The 15,403-nt window shown below is 48.4% G+C and overlaps 1 protein-coding gene across 1 annotated transcript; it reads right to left on the bottom strand.

Annotated features, from left to right (window-relative positions):
* Positions 1–10,499: 10,499 nt before the first annotated feature.
* Positions 10,500–15,122, bottom strand: LOC101759323 (U2 small nuclear ribonucleoprotein B''). The gene is made up of 10 exons (XM_004966219.3): positions 14,632–15,122; positions 14,433–14,495; positions 14,154–14,238; positions 14,011–14,073; positions 13,561–13,636; positions 13,363–13,399; positions 12,513–12,619; positions 12,366–12,435; positions 11,313–11,395; positions 10,500–10,868 (listed from the first exon to the last, which is right to left on the bottom strand). Exons 1-10 carry the CDS (start codon positions 14,920–14,922, stop codon positions 10,817–10,819), a joined length of 927 nt encoding a protein of 308 aa, XP_004966276.1. The 5' UTR covers positions 14,923–15,122; the 3' UTR covers positions 10,500–10,816.
* Between the last annotated feature and the right edge of the window lie 281 nt (positions 15,123–15,403).

The raw sequence follows: 15,403 nt of genomic DNA, 5'->3' as shown, positions 1-15,403 counted from the left end.
GCCCTCCTTGATTTGGGTTTCCCCTACCCCCGCCTCCCATCCTGCAATGCTGCCTGGTTGAAGAACACCCTCAATTTTCTGGCTCGATGGGTCAATGCTAGAAATCCCCTTGCGAGAAGCCTCCCCCTTCGTCTTCTCCTGCTTCATCTCCCGCCTCTCCGTGGCACAATTCATCATATCCCTTGGCGATTTCCACCATGGGAGCTGCGGCATTCGCTTCTTCCCCTCCTTGCAGGTAGCCATTGCCTCGATTCCCCGTTCGAATTCGCCACCTGTGCTTTCGATGGGATCTAGCATGGGTCGCTGTGCTTCCTCCGGCCTAGGCCCGCATGACGGCCCATCCAACGTCGCGCCTGAGGGTGCAATCCCTACTCCCGAGGGCGGGCCTCCTTGGTGTGGCAGGGAACATCCCATCGGCACGTCCAAGCATGGTTCCTGCGCGCGGGTGGTCTCCTACGCGTGATGCACACCACCTGCTGCTGGTGCCTTCTCCCACCCCTTGATGCCTCCATCTTACGGCTCCGGTCCTTGTGCCATGTGCAGCGGCATCCTTCCTCTTCCCTCTGAGGGTGGGTTCTTCCCCCCGTACCCTGGCGCATAAGCTTCCACCGCAAGCTCCCACCAAGAAACCCCGCTCCGCTCCACTCACGCCTCCTTCGCTACTATCGCCGCCTCCCTAGGTCGTGCTCCGCCTCCGCGAGCCTCCCTTCTGCTTCGCCCGCCGCTCGCCTCTCCCCACGCTCGCTGCTTCCGCTGCCTTACCTTGGACCACCGTCGTGCGATATGTAGGGAACCGATTCGCTATCGCAGGTGCTGGGTGCTCGGTCACACAGAGCGCCACTGCCATGCGCCCTGCCACCCCCTCGCCATGCCGGGCCTCCCCTTCGACAGGATGTCGTCCTCACCGTCCTCGCTACCGCTCCCTAGTCCGCGCTCTGCGGCCACCTCCTCTGGCTCCTTGGGCCTCCCGAGCTTGCAGCCGGGGGTGCCCCCTCCTCCAGCACCTACGGTCCTGGTGGTGGACCAGGAGGATGGCGAGATCCACGTCGTCGACTCCGACTAGGAGGAAGCGCTCCCCGATGCTGAGGATCTGGAAGAGCTGGAGCGCCCCGCCTCCATCGATGTCTTCATGCCGCCTGTCAACATGGCCCGCTTCAACCACCTCGCCTATGCCATTGTCGACCCGCCGCATGCTGCCTCGGCCACCAACATTCGCGACGCCTTGATCGCCAAGGGTGGCCATCCCTGGATCACTATGGCCCCCTCCTTCTACGGCGCATTGCTTCTCATGTTTGAGAGAAACGCGGTGTGGGAGACCACCATTGACGCGGCTCCCTTCCTGGACCAAGAGCACACTGTCCTCTTGGAGTGCCATGATGAGTCCACGAACTGGTTCCAGTTCGAGCATGAAGTGATCATCTACATCACCATCCGCGACTACCCGATGGAGCACTAGAACAGGGAGCACATCCTCTATGTCGTCGGCCCCTTCGCCAACCCACACCACGTCGACCCCCATCCGCCTTCAAGGTGTGGACTTCTCCACCGTTCTTCTCCAGGTTAAGGCAGAGGGTGCCATGGACATCCCGCTTGAGGAATACTTGAAAAACCATAGCGGGCTTAGCACCTTCGCTCGGATCTCCATCACCAATGTGTAGGATTTGGATGATTCAGACTTGGACAGCTCTGGGCCATCGTCGCCCAGCCCAGGGAATCTTGCCCAGCTTGGAGGCAGTTACGTCCAGAATGCCTTCCCGGCTTCTAGGCTAGTGCTCCAGCTCCTACCCCGGCGGCCCCTGGAGGACCACAACCTGGCCCTGCACCTCCGGCAGGGGCAAGCCTGTCTAGAACGACGCTTCACCACGTGCTTGGATCTACTCCGGTCCGCCCGGACGGGGGACCCATGACCATCCATGACATCATGCCGATACCCGTTGGGCGTCTCCAGGGCACCACTATCCTCCCTGAAGTGTGTGCGTGCCCCCTCCTCGTCAAATCGGACAAGGTTGACATCACCTTGCACTACGGCTCCTTCTATGAGATCTGCATTTCCGACCCCGATGGCTATGTCAGCGTCTACAAGGTTCCTCTGCAACCAGCCCGCTCGGACGTCCACGACGACTAGGGCATGCTCGTCGTCAACCTCTGGTCCGCGTCCGTGGGCTTTCTCCACCGGGTCTTCTTCTCTGTCAGCGCCGGCCGACGCGTGGGCTCCTCCACCGACCTGCTGTGCACTGGGCCTGGGCCCCGCTTGCCGCAATCCATCCTGCTCAAGAACGTTGTACACCACTATGATGGGTTGGCCACTCCCTACGGCGGAACGTCTATTCCCCCGTGGTGACCGCAGTCACCGCCTTGGACATCCTCGTGTCATCGGCTGCCACTCCACCTGCCTTGCCTCTGGCTAGGGAAGTCTAGGGCGGTGTGAACAACAATGACACTGTTGTTGTTGCTTTTGATGACGGCGAGGCTACCATCGCCGACCCTGTTGCTACTATGGAAGACAACGAACCTGCCTTGGATGACCCGACAAGCTCCCCAAGCTTCGCCTTTCTGGACCTCGACATCCTGTCGTGCAACTCCCTCGACGTCCTCTCCAGCTCCCTGGCACGGTGCACATCATCAATGACGTCCCCATCATACTACCTTTGTTACCACCGAAGGACCCGGTCCTCCCTGCTACGAGCTCTAGCACGGCCTCGGAGGATATCGACATCGACCTCACCTACCAAGAGATCATTGAAGACGCCCTCCCGCCTGGCGACGCCCGCCGCTGGAGCGACCGCCTCAAGGCTAGGGAGTAGGACCAGGGCATCCGCAAGACTTTCATGGAGGTAGCCATCCACCTCAAGAAGCGCAAGCTCAGCCTCTGCTTCGACACTGCTTCATCATCGGCCCCCGCTTGGAAACGACGTCACCTTCCATGCTGCGGACCTCTTCGTTGATGACGCTGATGACAACGGTCCTGGGGCTGCTACCACTGTGGCGGAGCCTGAACCTGTCCCGGCCTGGTGTATGGAGGACCTTCAGCTGCTAGGCTGTTCCTACAATATCAATGCCGATCACCTGCACACCCTTGCCTTCGCCCCTGCCCGTCGGTTGCCCCGCTGGACTGATGCTGCACAATGTCGACCATTCACTCCGCTGTTGTCTCTTTTGCTATCACTGCAACTTTGGTGCCTGCTTGTACTGCGCACCTACCTGTCATGCAATAGGGTGCAGCCAAGCTGAACTTTGCACGTGCTGCTATGTTGGGCTGCTTATAATATGCTATGTGAACCTCTAGGAGTGGCCTTGGCCTCCCTTGCTGCCGAAGCATGGTTGGGGCGTCGAAGACGCCCTATCATGTTTTATTGTTTGCTTGCCTGCCTTTCTTGGGTTGCCTAGTTGCTCGCCACGATGGCTCTCTGGTTTTCTTATGGCTAAAACCACAAGGCTGGTGACCATCATGTCCTGGAACGTCCGTGACTTGGGAGACAAAGGCAAATGTGACAATGTCCAGCTTGCTTTCCTCCTCCCCCCTCCATTGCTTGCTTACAAGAAACCAAACTCCCACTAATCGACTAGTTCAAAGCTGCCTCCTTCCTGCCTCGCCCTCTCGCCTCATCGTTCTCCTTCCTCCCCTCCTCTGGTGCCTCTGGTGGCATTCTTACCGTCTAGGACCCCAGTTTCCTTGCTCTAGCCAGCTCCACCTCTAGGTGCTTCACCCTTACCACCACCTTCCACACGCTTGCCACCGACTGCTGCTTCACTGTCACCAATTGTTACGACCCTTGCATCCACCAAGATAAACAAACCTTCCTCGATGAAGTAATGTTTGTCCACTCTTCAGTTACAGGTACGTGGGTTCTCTTTGGGGATTTTAACCTTATCAGGGCTCCGGAAGAATGCTCCAGTGCCAACTTTGATCATCTTGAAGCCGAAGCTTTCAATGGTGCGATCGATGTCATGGCCTTGCAAGAGATCCCGTTGCTTGATCGTCAGTTTACTTGGTCTAATCATCAAGAGTTGCCGATCCTCGCCAAGCTAGACCGGTTCCTTGTCAACAACGAATGAAGCTCACTACTTCCAAATTCTGCAGTAACCTCAGCCTCAGCTCCTATATCTGATCATTGCCAAATTACTTTGTCTGCAGCCATTTCCATTCTGTGTTCTACGGTTTTCCACTTCAACAACCACTGGACTCGGGTTGATGGCTTCAACCAGGTTGTGCATAGTGCCTGGAACAATGTTCATGACCGGGAAGGCACGATGCGTCTCTCCCTATGCCTCAAGCGCACTCGGGCTGATCTGAAGAAGTGGCAGTGCAGCCTCCATTCACTGCACGACCTCCTGCGCAACTATAACTTAGTGATTGCCATGATGGACTTGATTGAGGAGCACCGACCACTGTTTTACGCTATGCATTGCTGAGAATTTCATCTACGCTGCTGAACTTGTGCAATGCTGTCACAAAAGGAAGGCTCCTGCTGTTGTCCTCAAGCTAGACTTCAGGAAAGCCTTTGACTCGGTGGATTGGGGCGCCTTGGAAGCCATTCTTGCCACCAAAGGCTTCCCTCAACACTGGTGCCAATGGATTTCTTCCCTCAACGCCTCCAGCCAAACTGCAGTGGTGCTTAATGGCGTTCCCGGCAAGTGGATTCAGTGCAAAAAAGGCCTGTGGCAAGGCGATCTATTGTGCTCTTACTTGTTCATACTTGTTGCCGACCTACTCTAACAGATGTTGCTTCACGCCTCAAGCCGCGGGGACATTCAACACTTGCTACTGTCGGGCACGCCGTGCCCCGTTCTCCAATATGCAGATGACACGTTGATCATCATGAAGGTAGACAACGAGCAATTGGCCAACCTCAAGAGCTTGCTGCAAGACTTCTCCTCGATGACCGGGCTTCACATCAACTTTGACAAAAGCACCTTCGTCTCCATTGCCGTTGATGAACAAGAGCTCACTCCCTGGCCACTGTCTTCGGTTGCCCATTGGTCTCATTCCCCCAAACCTACTTGGGGCTGCCTCTCTCCACCGCCAAGCTTTGGCTATGTGAGCTGCAACCTCTGGTACGCACAGTGGCCGGATACATCCCTGGTTGGTGCGGCCCTCTCCTCATACTGAGTGGGCGCATTACCCTAGCAAATGTTGTCCTGGGTGCCCAGCCTGTCTACACAACGTGCTCCATCCTTTTGCTTCAAGGTACCATTGACGCAGTTGATGCCCTTCGTAGGGCTTTCATTTGGACTGGTGAAAGCAAGTGCCATGGGAGCCAGTGCAAGGTCTCTTAGGAGACTGTCTGCTGGGACAAGCAATGCAGCGAGCTCGGCATCAAGGACCTCTCTATCCATAACCAGGGCCTCTTAGCCAAGTTCCTCGCCAAGCTGCACCTCCCCCTACCACCAACTGGCAAAGGTGGTTATGGCAATTCTACGGTCCCGGCGGTGGCCGCGACCTCAGCAATTCTCATCACTTGGACACGCCGGTGTGGTCAGCTTTGCTCAAGCTGCTGCCAGAGTTCAGAAGCTGCACCAATGTTCATCTTGGTGATGGATCCTACTGCAGTTTCTGTTTCGACCATTGGTTGGGGCCGTGGTCACTGGTGGACCTCTTCCCGACGCTCCTGTCACATTGCTAGAGGCCCAATGTGTCTATTGCCTCTTCATGGAGCAATGGCAATGGTTGTTCTTCTTCCACCCATGGCTATCGACGGGCGCAACAACAGAGCTCCAACTTCTTCAGCAAGCTCTGCCGAGTGCTGCGCTTATCCAAGGCCTCACCGATCAGCGAGGCATGGGAGCTGCCCTTCAGCCGTTCTCCTCAGCCGGGTTCTATGCTTGGCACATGGAACAATAGCCAATTGACGACTTCGCGAACTCCATCTAGCACAACACCGCTATTCCACGCTGCAAGCACTTCCTCTGGCTGGTGCATCATCACCGTCTTCCCTCGATCGCGCTGCTACATCACCGGAACATTGTCGAATCGGCCGCTTGTGCGTTCTGCGGCGCCTACGAAGACTAACACCATCTCCTGCTACGCTGTCCCTAGGCGGTGGCTGTCTGCAGTGGCGGAGGGAGAGGGGGCCTGGCACCCCCTGACCCTGTCGGGCATCCAGTGGCCCCAGTCCCCTAGCACCCCTTGGGAAGCGCAGAACGGCAAGTTCGCGCGTAGGTCATTAGGCTTCCTTGGCACCCCTTGCTTGCTGGCCTCAGGCTTGGGCCTGGCTGTGTGCCTGTGCTAGCCCATTAGGCCATTAAAAAATAGGTCTGACAACGAGACACGAGTGACACCCCCATGCGCTAGGCGAGATGCATCGCGACGGGCGACAACCCCTGCCCCCCTCCATTCGTGAGTCGTGTTTTCCTGCCGCCGCCGGCCGCCGCTAGTAAAAAGGACGCATCTCGCGACAGGTGACAGCCCCTGCCCCCCTCCGTTCGTGAGTCGTGTTTTCCTGCCGCCGCTGGCCGCCGCCAGTAAAAAGGACGAGGAATCAAGGTGCGCACACCTCCGTCACTCCTTGGTTCTGTCGACTGTCAACTGTAGTTCATTTGCACAGCTTGTTTTCTTCCCTCTTCATTTTTTTAGTTATAGATCTTGGGGATTTTTTTATGTGTTTCATGATGCATGTACAGATAATCAATATGGAGAAGAGAAAGACCATCAATAATTTTTTTAAGCTGATTGGTTCAAGTGCTCCTAATCTGGAAGGGGACTCATAATGATTATGTACAAAATTCTAATAATCAGAGTAATGTTCCTACTACCGCTAAACCAATTGAAGTCGAGGTTGCCGAGCATCCACTAGTTGTATCATTATATGTGAATGCAATCAGTTCACGTGGCTATCGGTTCTACGTTGCTTTATCCATTACCCCCCTACCTCAAATCCTGACGGACCTGGCTCCGCCCTTGGCTGTCTGGCGGGCCATTGGATGGTTCGCTGTCCCGCACTTGCTCTCCTACCGCGATCTCTGGATCACTTGCTGACCTCCCTGACGACATTGCTCTGGCGGTGCGCTCGTGATCCTCTGGAACATTTGGAAGTCTAGGAATGCAATGGTGTTCAACGGCCTCTACACTGGTGCATCAACAACGACCCACGATACTGCCGCCGATGTCTGCCTTTGGGCTCACAGGAGCAAGGCTTCAGTAGATTCCTCCTTTCTCAAGACGTGGCCTCAATCTGTTGTAATATAACTTACCTCTCTTTGCTCTCTTCATTCCTCTTTTCAAAAACTCTGTAAGCACCAACCTTACTTATCAATGCAATTGTTCAAGCCGGCTCCTTGCCTGGTTAAAAAAAAAATCTATTGCACATCTCCGCCCATAAATGAGTTAGATGGGGAGATGTTATCAGAATACGCTTGGAATTTAAGTCACGGGCCTGACACGTATTGGCCAATCTGCTGCCCATCCATCGCCGTCCGGCCATCCCTGTCTGGCTGCAACTGCGTCGCCGTTTAACACTGACGCCTCCGGCTCGGAGAGCACAAGCTGCCAACACCCTGACGAACCCATGCAGCGCTGCTGTCCTGAACCTGAAGCATTTGCCCCCACTTCTCCTGGGGATTTCTGAACCACTGGCATTAGTTTATTGTGCAACCGAGAATGAAACAATTGTAAGCTAATCTTAGATTAGCAGAGGGTGCTCCGACAGTTAGCACCACTGCACCAGAGAGATTTGTCTTACTGGCATAGAACGCGGCAACATTTTGCACAAGCAAAGTACAACACCCAGTGTATATTATCCAACAGAATCTTTGTACTGTCGTCGCCAAAATTTTCCTATTGAAATATATTCTGGAAACTAAATAGAATAATGATACTGCAGAGGCATTTCTTTGGGACAAATCCATGGAAACCATGAGGAGTGATGGGCCGTTTGCTCTGCAAATTTGGTCACTTTACTGTGACCCAAGGGAGTATCAAATATCAAGCATCAAAAGCAAAGAAATGATCAGTGCATCTGAAGAAAGGTGAGAGCAAGCATGCTGTCTTGGTCTCTTAACATTGACGCCCATAAACTTTAGGTGGCTTCCCAAGAATGTTTGGCATACGCCAAATCTCCACGCCATGCCGCAGCTCCCCTTGCAAGGTGAAAAGGAGAGCCGCGCAATCTGATGCTGCTCCTCCACCAGACAATAAACTATTAGGTTGATAATGGCGTCAAAGCGTTAATGGAATCATCGCAAGCAAAGTCTCGCCTTCTTTTCAGATCTGCAGCGCTCATGGATGCTGTGATTGCTCATGCTCCCTGGATCAGAATCTTGCTGAAAGGTTTGGGATGGTTTTGTTTAATCCTGATAGTATGCAGCTCACTCCTCTCTTTTTTTTACTTGTTTTAATGCTGTTTAGGGCTCAGAGCATGGATAGGAGAAACTGGAAAGTTTATTCCATCCAGCTGGGATGCAGGAGGCAAACCTCTGAGAGCCTTACACTTGACCAATGCTTAAGGACTCACGCTTAAAAAAGGAACGAAGTACATTACTGGTTCTCAGCTAAACATACAAATAGATTCGAACAAGTTATGCTCCAGTGTGTTAATGTGACGGCCAAATTGGGGGACAATGTATTTTTGGCCTTGTATTCCAAACATAAAATATCCCAGCTACCTCTCTGAACTCATTGCAGAAAACCTGGACAGCAAAAATAAACAACGTCAGCTGTCAGTTTTGACAAGAACTAGCAAACAGTGTGTTAAATGCCAGCAGACAACATTTCATTGTACCCATAAAACCAGTTTCATTTTTCTGACAGAGAACTAGCACATTGCTGTTGGCCTCTCGCTGCAACCAACGGAGCTGTTGGGATCTGACTGCGCTAGTGCTTCAGAAACATCGTACTTGAACCGGAAATCTAAGCATTAACACATGACGTGGCTCTTATGAACAGCACCTGAATTAGTGTATGATTCCTGAAGAAAACCAAAAGGTGTTTGTCCTTGTTTCTTCCACTTATTGTTTCTTCCACTTAGAGGGTGTTTGGATCCTTAAGCTAGTTTAGCTCATGTCACATCAAATCTTCAGAGGCTAATTAGGAGGATTAAACATGAGTTAATTATAAAACTAATTACACAGATGGAGGCTAATTCGCGACACAAATTTATTAAGCCTAATTAATTCATGATTAGCACATGTTTGCTGTAGCATCACATTGTCAAATCATGGACTAATTAGGCTTAATAAATTCGTCTCGCAAATTAGCCTTCATCTGTGCAATTGGTTTTGTAATTAGAGTATGTTTAATACTCCTAATTAGTATCTAAACATTCGATGTAACAGGAACTTTAATCCGGACTAAAGAACCAAACACCCCCTTAAACAGACGGTACTGGTATTTTGATCTCTCTTTTTCTGAAGGGCGTGATAGCTGTGCAGTTAAGTGGGACAGGCCAATCACATTGATAACCAATGTGTTGTTCTAAACAAAATGTCAAACTCAACCACTCGCTAGAGGTACAGGAAGTTCAGGTAGCTTTAGGGGTTCTGTTGCAACAGCGAAGGGGTCGGTTGGTGACTTGCAGCTAAGCTAACAGCCTAAAATTCGACAGAGTTGAGAGATCATCGCCTTTGTCCTATCATATCCAATAACAGGCTCTCTCAGACATTGGTAGGGCAGGCATGCAGATGCAGAAGATACTAAGGAGAATGAATAAAATATGCTTCCATCGAAATGTTATGCAATTATCGATGGATTACCGAAGCAATCACTCACTACTTTTCTGTGTTTACAGTGTTCACCTTTTCAGTGACCACAACCTGTCCTGTTAATGGAAGGCGTGAACAATTATTGTTCAGATAGGGAAACAAAAGCGCTGGTACAGTTCAGCAGAACCATCACTATTAGATACAGTACTTGTATGCAGAAAGTAGGACAACCTGCAAATAGCCTAAACATACAAAGATGATGGTTTTTCCTTGTCTTTTCTTGTGCAATTTTGAGTATTTTTGGTGTAGAGGATAACACAGGTGGCAAGCGTTTCAGATTCCGTCCGTGTAAGCTGAACTTTATTGTTTACTCCAAATTTTTCCATGAAAGCATAGAGTTGATCGAACCGGTAGCAGCAACTTAAGTACACATAAAAGAGCACGGCTAATCTAGTTTAGGTTCATGCTAACATGATTGATGATAAATGGGAACATAAATTTTTCCACACATTATCAGAGTGAAGGCTGTAGTCAAGAAAAGGGAATATAATGGAATCTTTGAGCTCTTGTGAGTAGCTTCAGCGCTGAACCAACACTTACACCAGCATTTTAGCATGAGAATAAAACACACATCATGCAGTGCGCCAAACCCATCATGTTCTCTCTTTCCCACATAACCATTCAAAGTACAGTATTCATTGATGTTCCTACATTGTTGCGCCATACCCCACTTGGATCAACCATTCGCAGTACACTAGCGATTGTGAACAACAAATGCACACAGGTCACAGTACAGTCATTGTTTCATTGACGTTTCTACACCATATACCCCACTTGGATCTTATTCTGTCATCCATCAACAAGTACAATAAATAACGTACTGCACAATTGATTTTTCATAACCATAAGTAAAAGCGTTCTCAATTCAGTTGTAAGTAGATAACACTCCTAGCTTAAAATCTGCAGAGGTAGTGACAGGATTGGGGAAGGGAGGGAGGAAAAGAAAGATGCGCACTGACAATACTAAGTGATACAACCAAACCCAGTTACATCATGTCGTGCGACCAAAACATGGGCATTCCCTGCATGAATATGTCGGCAGGCTCGGTATCAGAACCAGCCATGAATGAACAACTGTTGATCATTGTCTAAGGGCTGCCTCATCTTTCTTCAGCTGCACTTAGGGGCGCTTATTATCATGCTTACGAAGGCCCATCCTGGATTTGGCATATCTAAAAACATGTTAAGGAACTTGATCAAAAGTAAAAGAAAGATGAATGGAAAGTACTGTGATTAGCATGGTTACTATTAAAAGCTCTAGCATGCATTGTGGCAACAGACAACTGGTTTAAATGAGATAATAATTGCTACCGCAATGATTGCTATTTGTTAAACTTGCAATGCCAAGCTCTCATGACTTGAGGTGGGACTGAAGTATTGAACAAACATGAACTGAAATCAAAAAATGAATTTTAGAAGTTAGCCTAAATGATCTGGTGATTGTGCTTGCAAAGTCCAGGCATAACAAATATGTAATGTGACCAACTCTCATCAAATGGTAATGATTAAAGCAATCAAATTGATCCTACCGATATATTTGCATCCAAATAAACCCTGAGAAAAGAATTTGCAGCCAAATATACAAGTAAAAGGCTAGATTCCTTATTGTAGGATACTCTAAACGTATTCCCTCGCCAGGTGATGAATACAAGATAACTCCTTGGAGACGATTTAGGGCTTCAGTCGAGCTGTTTGCATCCTGCAGACATGAGATTAGGTTTAGGGTTTTACTTTGGAAAGAAATTCAGGCACATAGCAGTTGTAAAAAAATATTGTGCAATTCAAAAATGTGACTTGAGAAAAAGCAGCATTGCATTACAATGAACAAAATGCTAGTTTTCAGCTGTTTAACAGTTGCTACACACTATTTCATGGCATCACATCCAGAAAGCTTTGTATTGACAACTGTGTATGCACTAGGATATTAGAACTTGATGAGATATTGTATTGGCAGCTGTGTGCGCAGCAACAGATTAAAAAATCACATATATACAATAACCACATCAAAGTAAACCTGAAAGCATATAAATTGTTTAAAGTACAATTAGCACAACCTTAATTGATTGAGTTCATCTTGTTAACATGCCAAACTGATATAATTGAAATTCAGTACTATATGATGAGTAGATACATATTTTCCTTTCATAACCCACTTAACTCATTTACCAAGGCATAACTGCATTTCCTCAATTCCAATCCAAAACACATTAAACAGAGAGAATCTCTGCAGGATTGAACCAGCAGGGAGGAATCTAATTAGATACTCTGAACATTTAAGACATCTCCTTGGTTCAATTTATCTCTACAGGATTGAATCACCAGGAAGGAATATAATTAGATACTCTGAACATATGAGACATCTCCTTGGCTCAATTTATAGTCATTGATGTTTCACAATATCTGCCTAGTGATGAAATCAAGTGTGATATTTTTGTGCCAGTTCTAATTAAAGCTTCTAGATTTGGCATGAACTGAAAGGTCAACCATTATATAACACGAACCCTGTATGTACACCATAAGCCACGTAACAAAAATAAAACCACTATAAGTCCAATGCAGTGGGTGTGTGGCTGGAAATTAAGAAAAGGTGGTATGATAGTTCACATCACTGATTCATAGACAATAAAATAAAATGGTAATCAGGGACACAGGAAGAATAGCACTTATACCATGAAATCAACAAATGCAACAGGATTTCCAAGCTTGTTTTGCATCTTCAGCTTCACAAATCCCGCACAACTAATCACGAAAATAAGGTTGTCAAAAATAAAAATAAAGGTTTTATCACATCTCATGAAGCGTAACATTGGAAATACCTCGAGAAAACATCTATGAGCTCTTGCTCTGAACAAGCTGGACCAAGGTTCGCAACAAAGAGAGTAGGACATGGAGGATTATTTTGAGGGGCAAATGTGGATGGATCCTGCAGGCAAGTGCACAATGTAAATATGTAAACCTCGCACCTCTTTCAGTAAAGCATCTCATCCAGAAACAGGAAGAAACAGACTAAAAGCTGAAAATATTGAAACATTTCACTTTCTTAAATCTTAAGCTTCACAGTCCTAGTTCATAGACATGGGACTTTATTCAGTATTCCATTGAACACTTCAGTTTTTAATATGGCTCACTTGGCAGGCCAACATCAAAGGTTTGTTCCTCATCATCTGGGCATATGCGAACATATGTTGTACTGTATGTGTGGACAACCAATTAAAATACAATTGAAGTCATTAAGTTGACAACATAATATAGGCCGTTTACATTCCGACTGCAGATATAAGCAGCCAGTGCACGGATAATATTGTAAATGCAGGAAATGGCTTTTTCTTCTAAAAAATATGTCAAACTTCTTGTGAATGAAACAAATCACAAAAGCATATATAATGATAGAACTTGACAAAATGTATCAAACTTTGTAGCAATTCTTTACAGCTACCATATTAAATACCAGGATTATCTGTTAAAACGGCACATAGGTTTCCACATAAAACCGTCAAGATAGCAAAAATTCCCCAAAAAACTTGAAGTAACTAAACTGGGACTACTGCTAGAGAGTGACCCCCCTAAATCCAAATATCTTGTTTCGTTGCTTCAAAGTTTAATTTTAAAACAACAAAGCATCATACATATACATATCAAGAGACAATGTGTGAGACTATAACTTACCTTCCTGACAGAAGTACTAGATTCAAGGTTTGTGTAGCTGCAGAATGGAACAGTGTTAATTAGAATTGTAATATTTCCTAAATTATAGCTCCAATGTAATATTGATTGTCTACGTCCTATTATCAGCTGGTGGGTAGCTTAAAGCAGACCCCCAACAAAATCACATGATAAAACTGTGCTCAAGTATCGTGCCATAACCTTTGTGCAGAAGGATAACCACTCAAGCTGTGTGAAGAATTACCCATTCCAGATATGTAAATATTGCTTCCAGCACCTGATAGGGCGCAAAGTGTGCCAAAGATGTGCAAGGTGAGTGCTTTGTAAGAATGTTCAGCCATGTGAGTAAAAGGGGCACTTCACTGAGGATAGGAAGTCACAGATATACACATTTATGAATGCAAAGAAAATAGTGGAATATATACTGTAGGAACTCATGATAAACTAATTTCCTTGACAGTTAGAAATCAACTGTGTTGCTGGGAGGGAGTAGAACTGTGGATTTGGAACAGCCTATGCATTGTTCATGTGATCGTAGTGGAGCTACCGTAAGCTCTAAGCACTACCATCATCATGCATAGATCAACAAGGTGTGAAAATACAGATGGTTTTCTTTAATGATATCAGTCTCAAAAGCTACTTGAATGATACCTGAATCAGGAAATCCCATAGGTTTCCTAGTTCTTTTCTCAGGAGAATAAGGTGAAGCATCATCTGATGAGACCAAAAGTATGTCAGCATCAATGAAGAACCACACAGTAGAGTGGGAAAGATGTTCTGGAACTGAAGGCTACCTGATCTCAAGCGCTTTGATCTGGAATTGGATTTTGCAAGATCCACATGAAGAGAACAGTTCTTCTCAAGGTCAAATACCATTCCCTGCAACAAAAAACAAAAAGAGTCAATAATATTGCTAGTAACTTGATATAAACAAATTGCTTGCGGGCAAGACTTCTGACACGGAAACAATCACTTTGGAAGTATGGTGAATTGGATGAAAATCATGTGGGTAATTTAGCTGAACTGAGTGAGACTTTGACATATAGTTCAACAATGTCGTGTGGAACTCTTACATTTGTGGCATTCAAGGCAGCTAACGCAGATGGTTGATCTGCAAATACAGCAAACGCATACGCCTACAACACAGAAACAGTCGATTAGGTTAGATATAACCTTCAAGAAAGGAACAGGAAAAGGGAGACCTCCAGGCCACAAGTGAAATCCCTAGCGGTGGGGCAAACCTAGGGGGCTATAGTATGGAGAGGGGAAAACCTGGGAGGATTTGCCCGTGCGGAGATGGGAGGAGACGTATCCGGGGAAGTCGCGGAAGAGGTTGTAGACCTCGCGCGGCTTGGCGTCGGCGGGGAGGCCAGCGATGAAGAGGGTGCGGAGCTCGTCCCGCTGCGGGAGGACCTGCTCCGCGCGGTCGTAGTAGGAGCCGTAAGCGGTTGGGGGAACCGGCGCCGGGGGGTAGGCGTGGCGGTACGCGCCGTACGGGGAGGTGCCCGGCGGGGGAGGCGGCGGCGGGTAGGAGGAGGAGTGGTTGAAGTACGAGGCGGCCATGCGACGCGCGCCCGCGGAGAGCGGGGGGTCGGGCAGGCGGCGGCTACAGGCTGCGGCGGCGCCGGAGTGGGTTGAGAGTGGCGGTGGCCGGTGGGGTGGTCGAGCGGACGCGATCTGGTGAGTTCCGGCGCGGCGGTGCGGGTTCGGCTGACGGAACTGGGGTGCTTTTCAGTTTCAGGTGACGGGGGATGGTTTTGGACTCCCGGAATCCGGGGGTGCTTGTTTCTTCGGTACCTAATGTTTAGGTAACTAGAGCAACTTCAAGAGGCTGCTAATCTTACTCTCAATATTTTTTTAAGGAAAAGAAAGAAAAAATGAACTCCAACAATCCACCTAAACTTTCCTTAATTTTTTAGCGACGCTAAAAAACAGCCTGCCACCGCGTATATTTTAGCGTTGGCGTTCCTCCCCAATCCTGATTCCCGCACACCCGCGCGTCCCTTCCGATGGGCCCAATACGATGACGTGGCCTGTGTTTGAA

The sequence above is a fragment of the Setaria italica genome, chromosome IV (assembly GCF_000263155.2).
Source record: "Setaria italica strain Yugu1 chromosome IV, Setaria_italica_v2.0, whole genome shotgun sequence".
NCBI classification, from domain to species: Eukaryota; Viridiplantae; Streptophyta; class Magnoliopsida; order Poales; family Poaceae; genus Setaria; species Setaria italica.
Note: the sequence above shows the minus strand (reverse complement) of the source record. Positions and strands in the feature narration are given on the sequence as shown.

Coding starts and splice junctions, on each gene's coding strand:
- LOC101759323 (XM_004966219.3), bottom strand. CDS start 14,922: ATGGCCGCCTCGTACTTCAACCACTCCTCCTCCTACCCGCCGCCGCCT. Junction 14,496..14,631: donor GCACGGGCAAATCCTCCCAG/GTTTTCCCCTCT, acceptor TCTGTGTTGTAG/GCGTATGCGTTTGCTGTATT. Junction 10,869..11,312: donor GGCGAGGGAATACGTTTAGA/GTATCCTACAAT, acceptor ACATGTTTTTAG/ATATGCCAAATCCAGGATGG.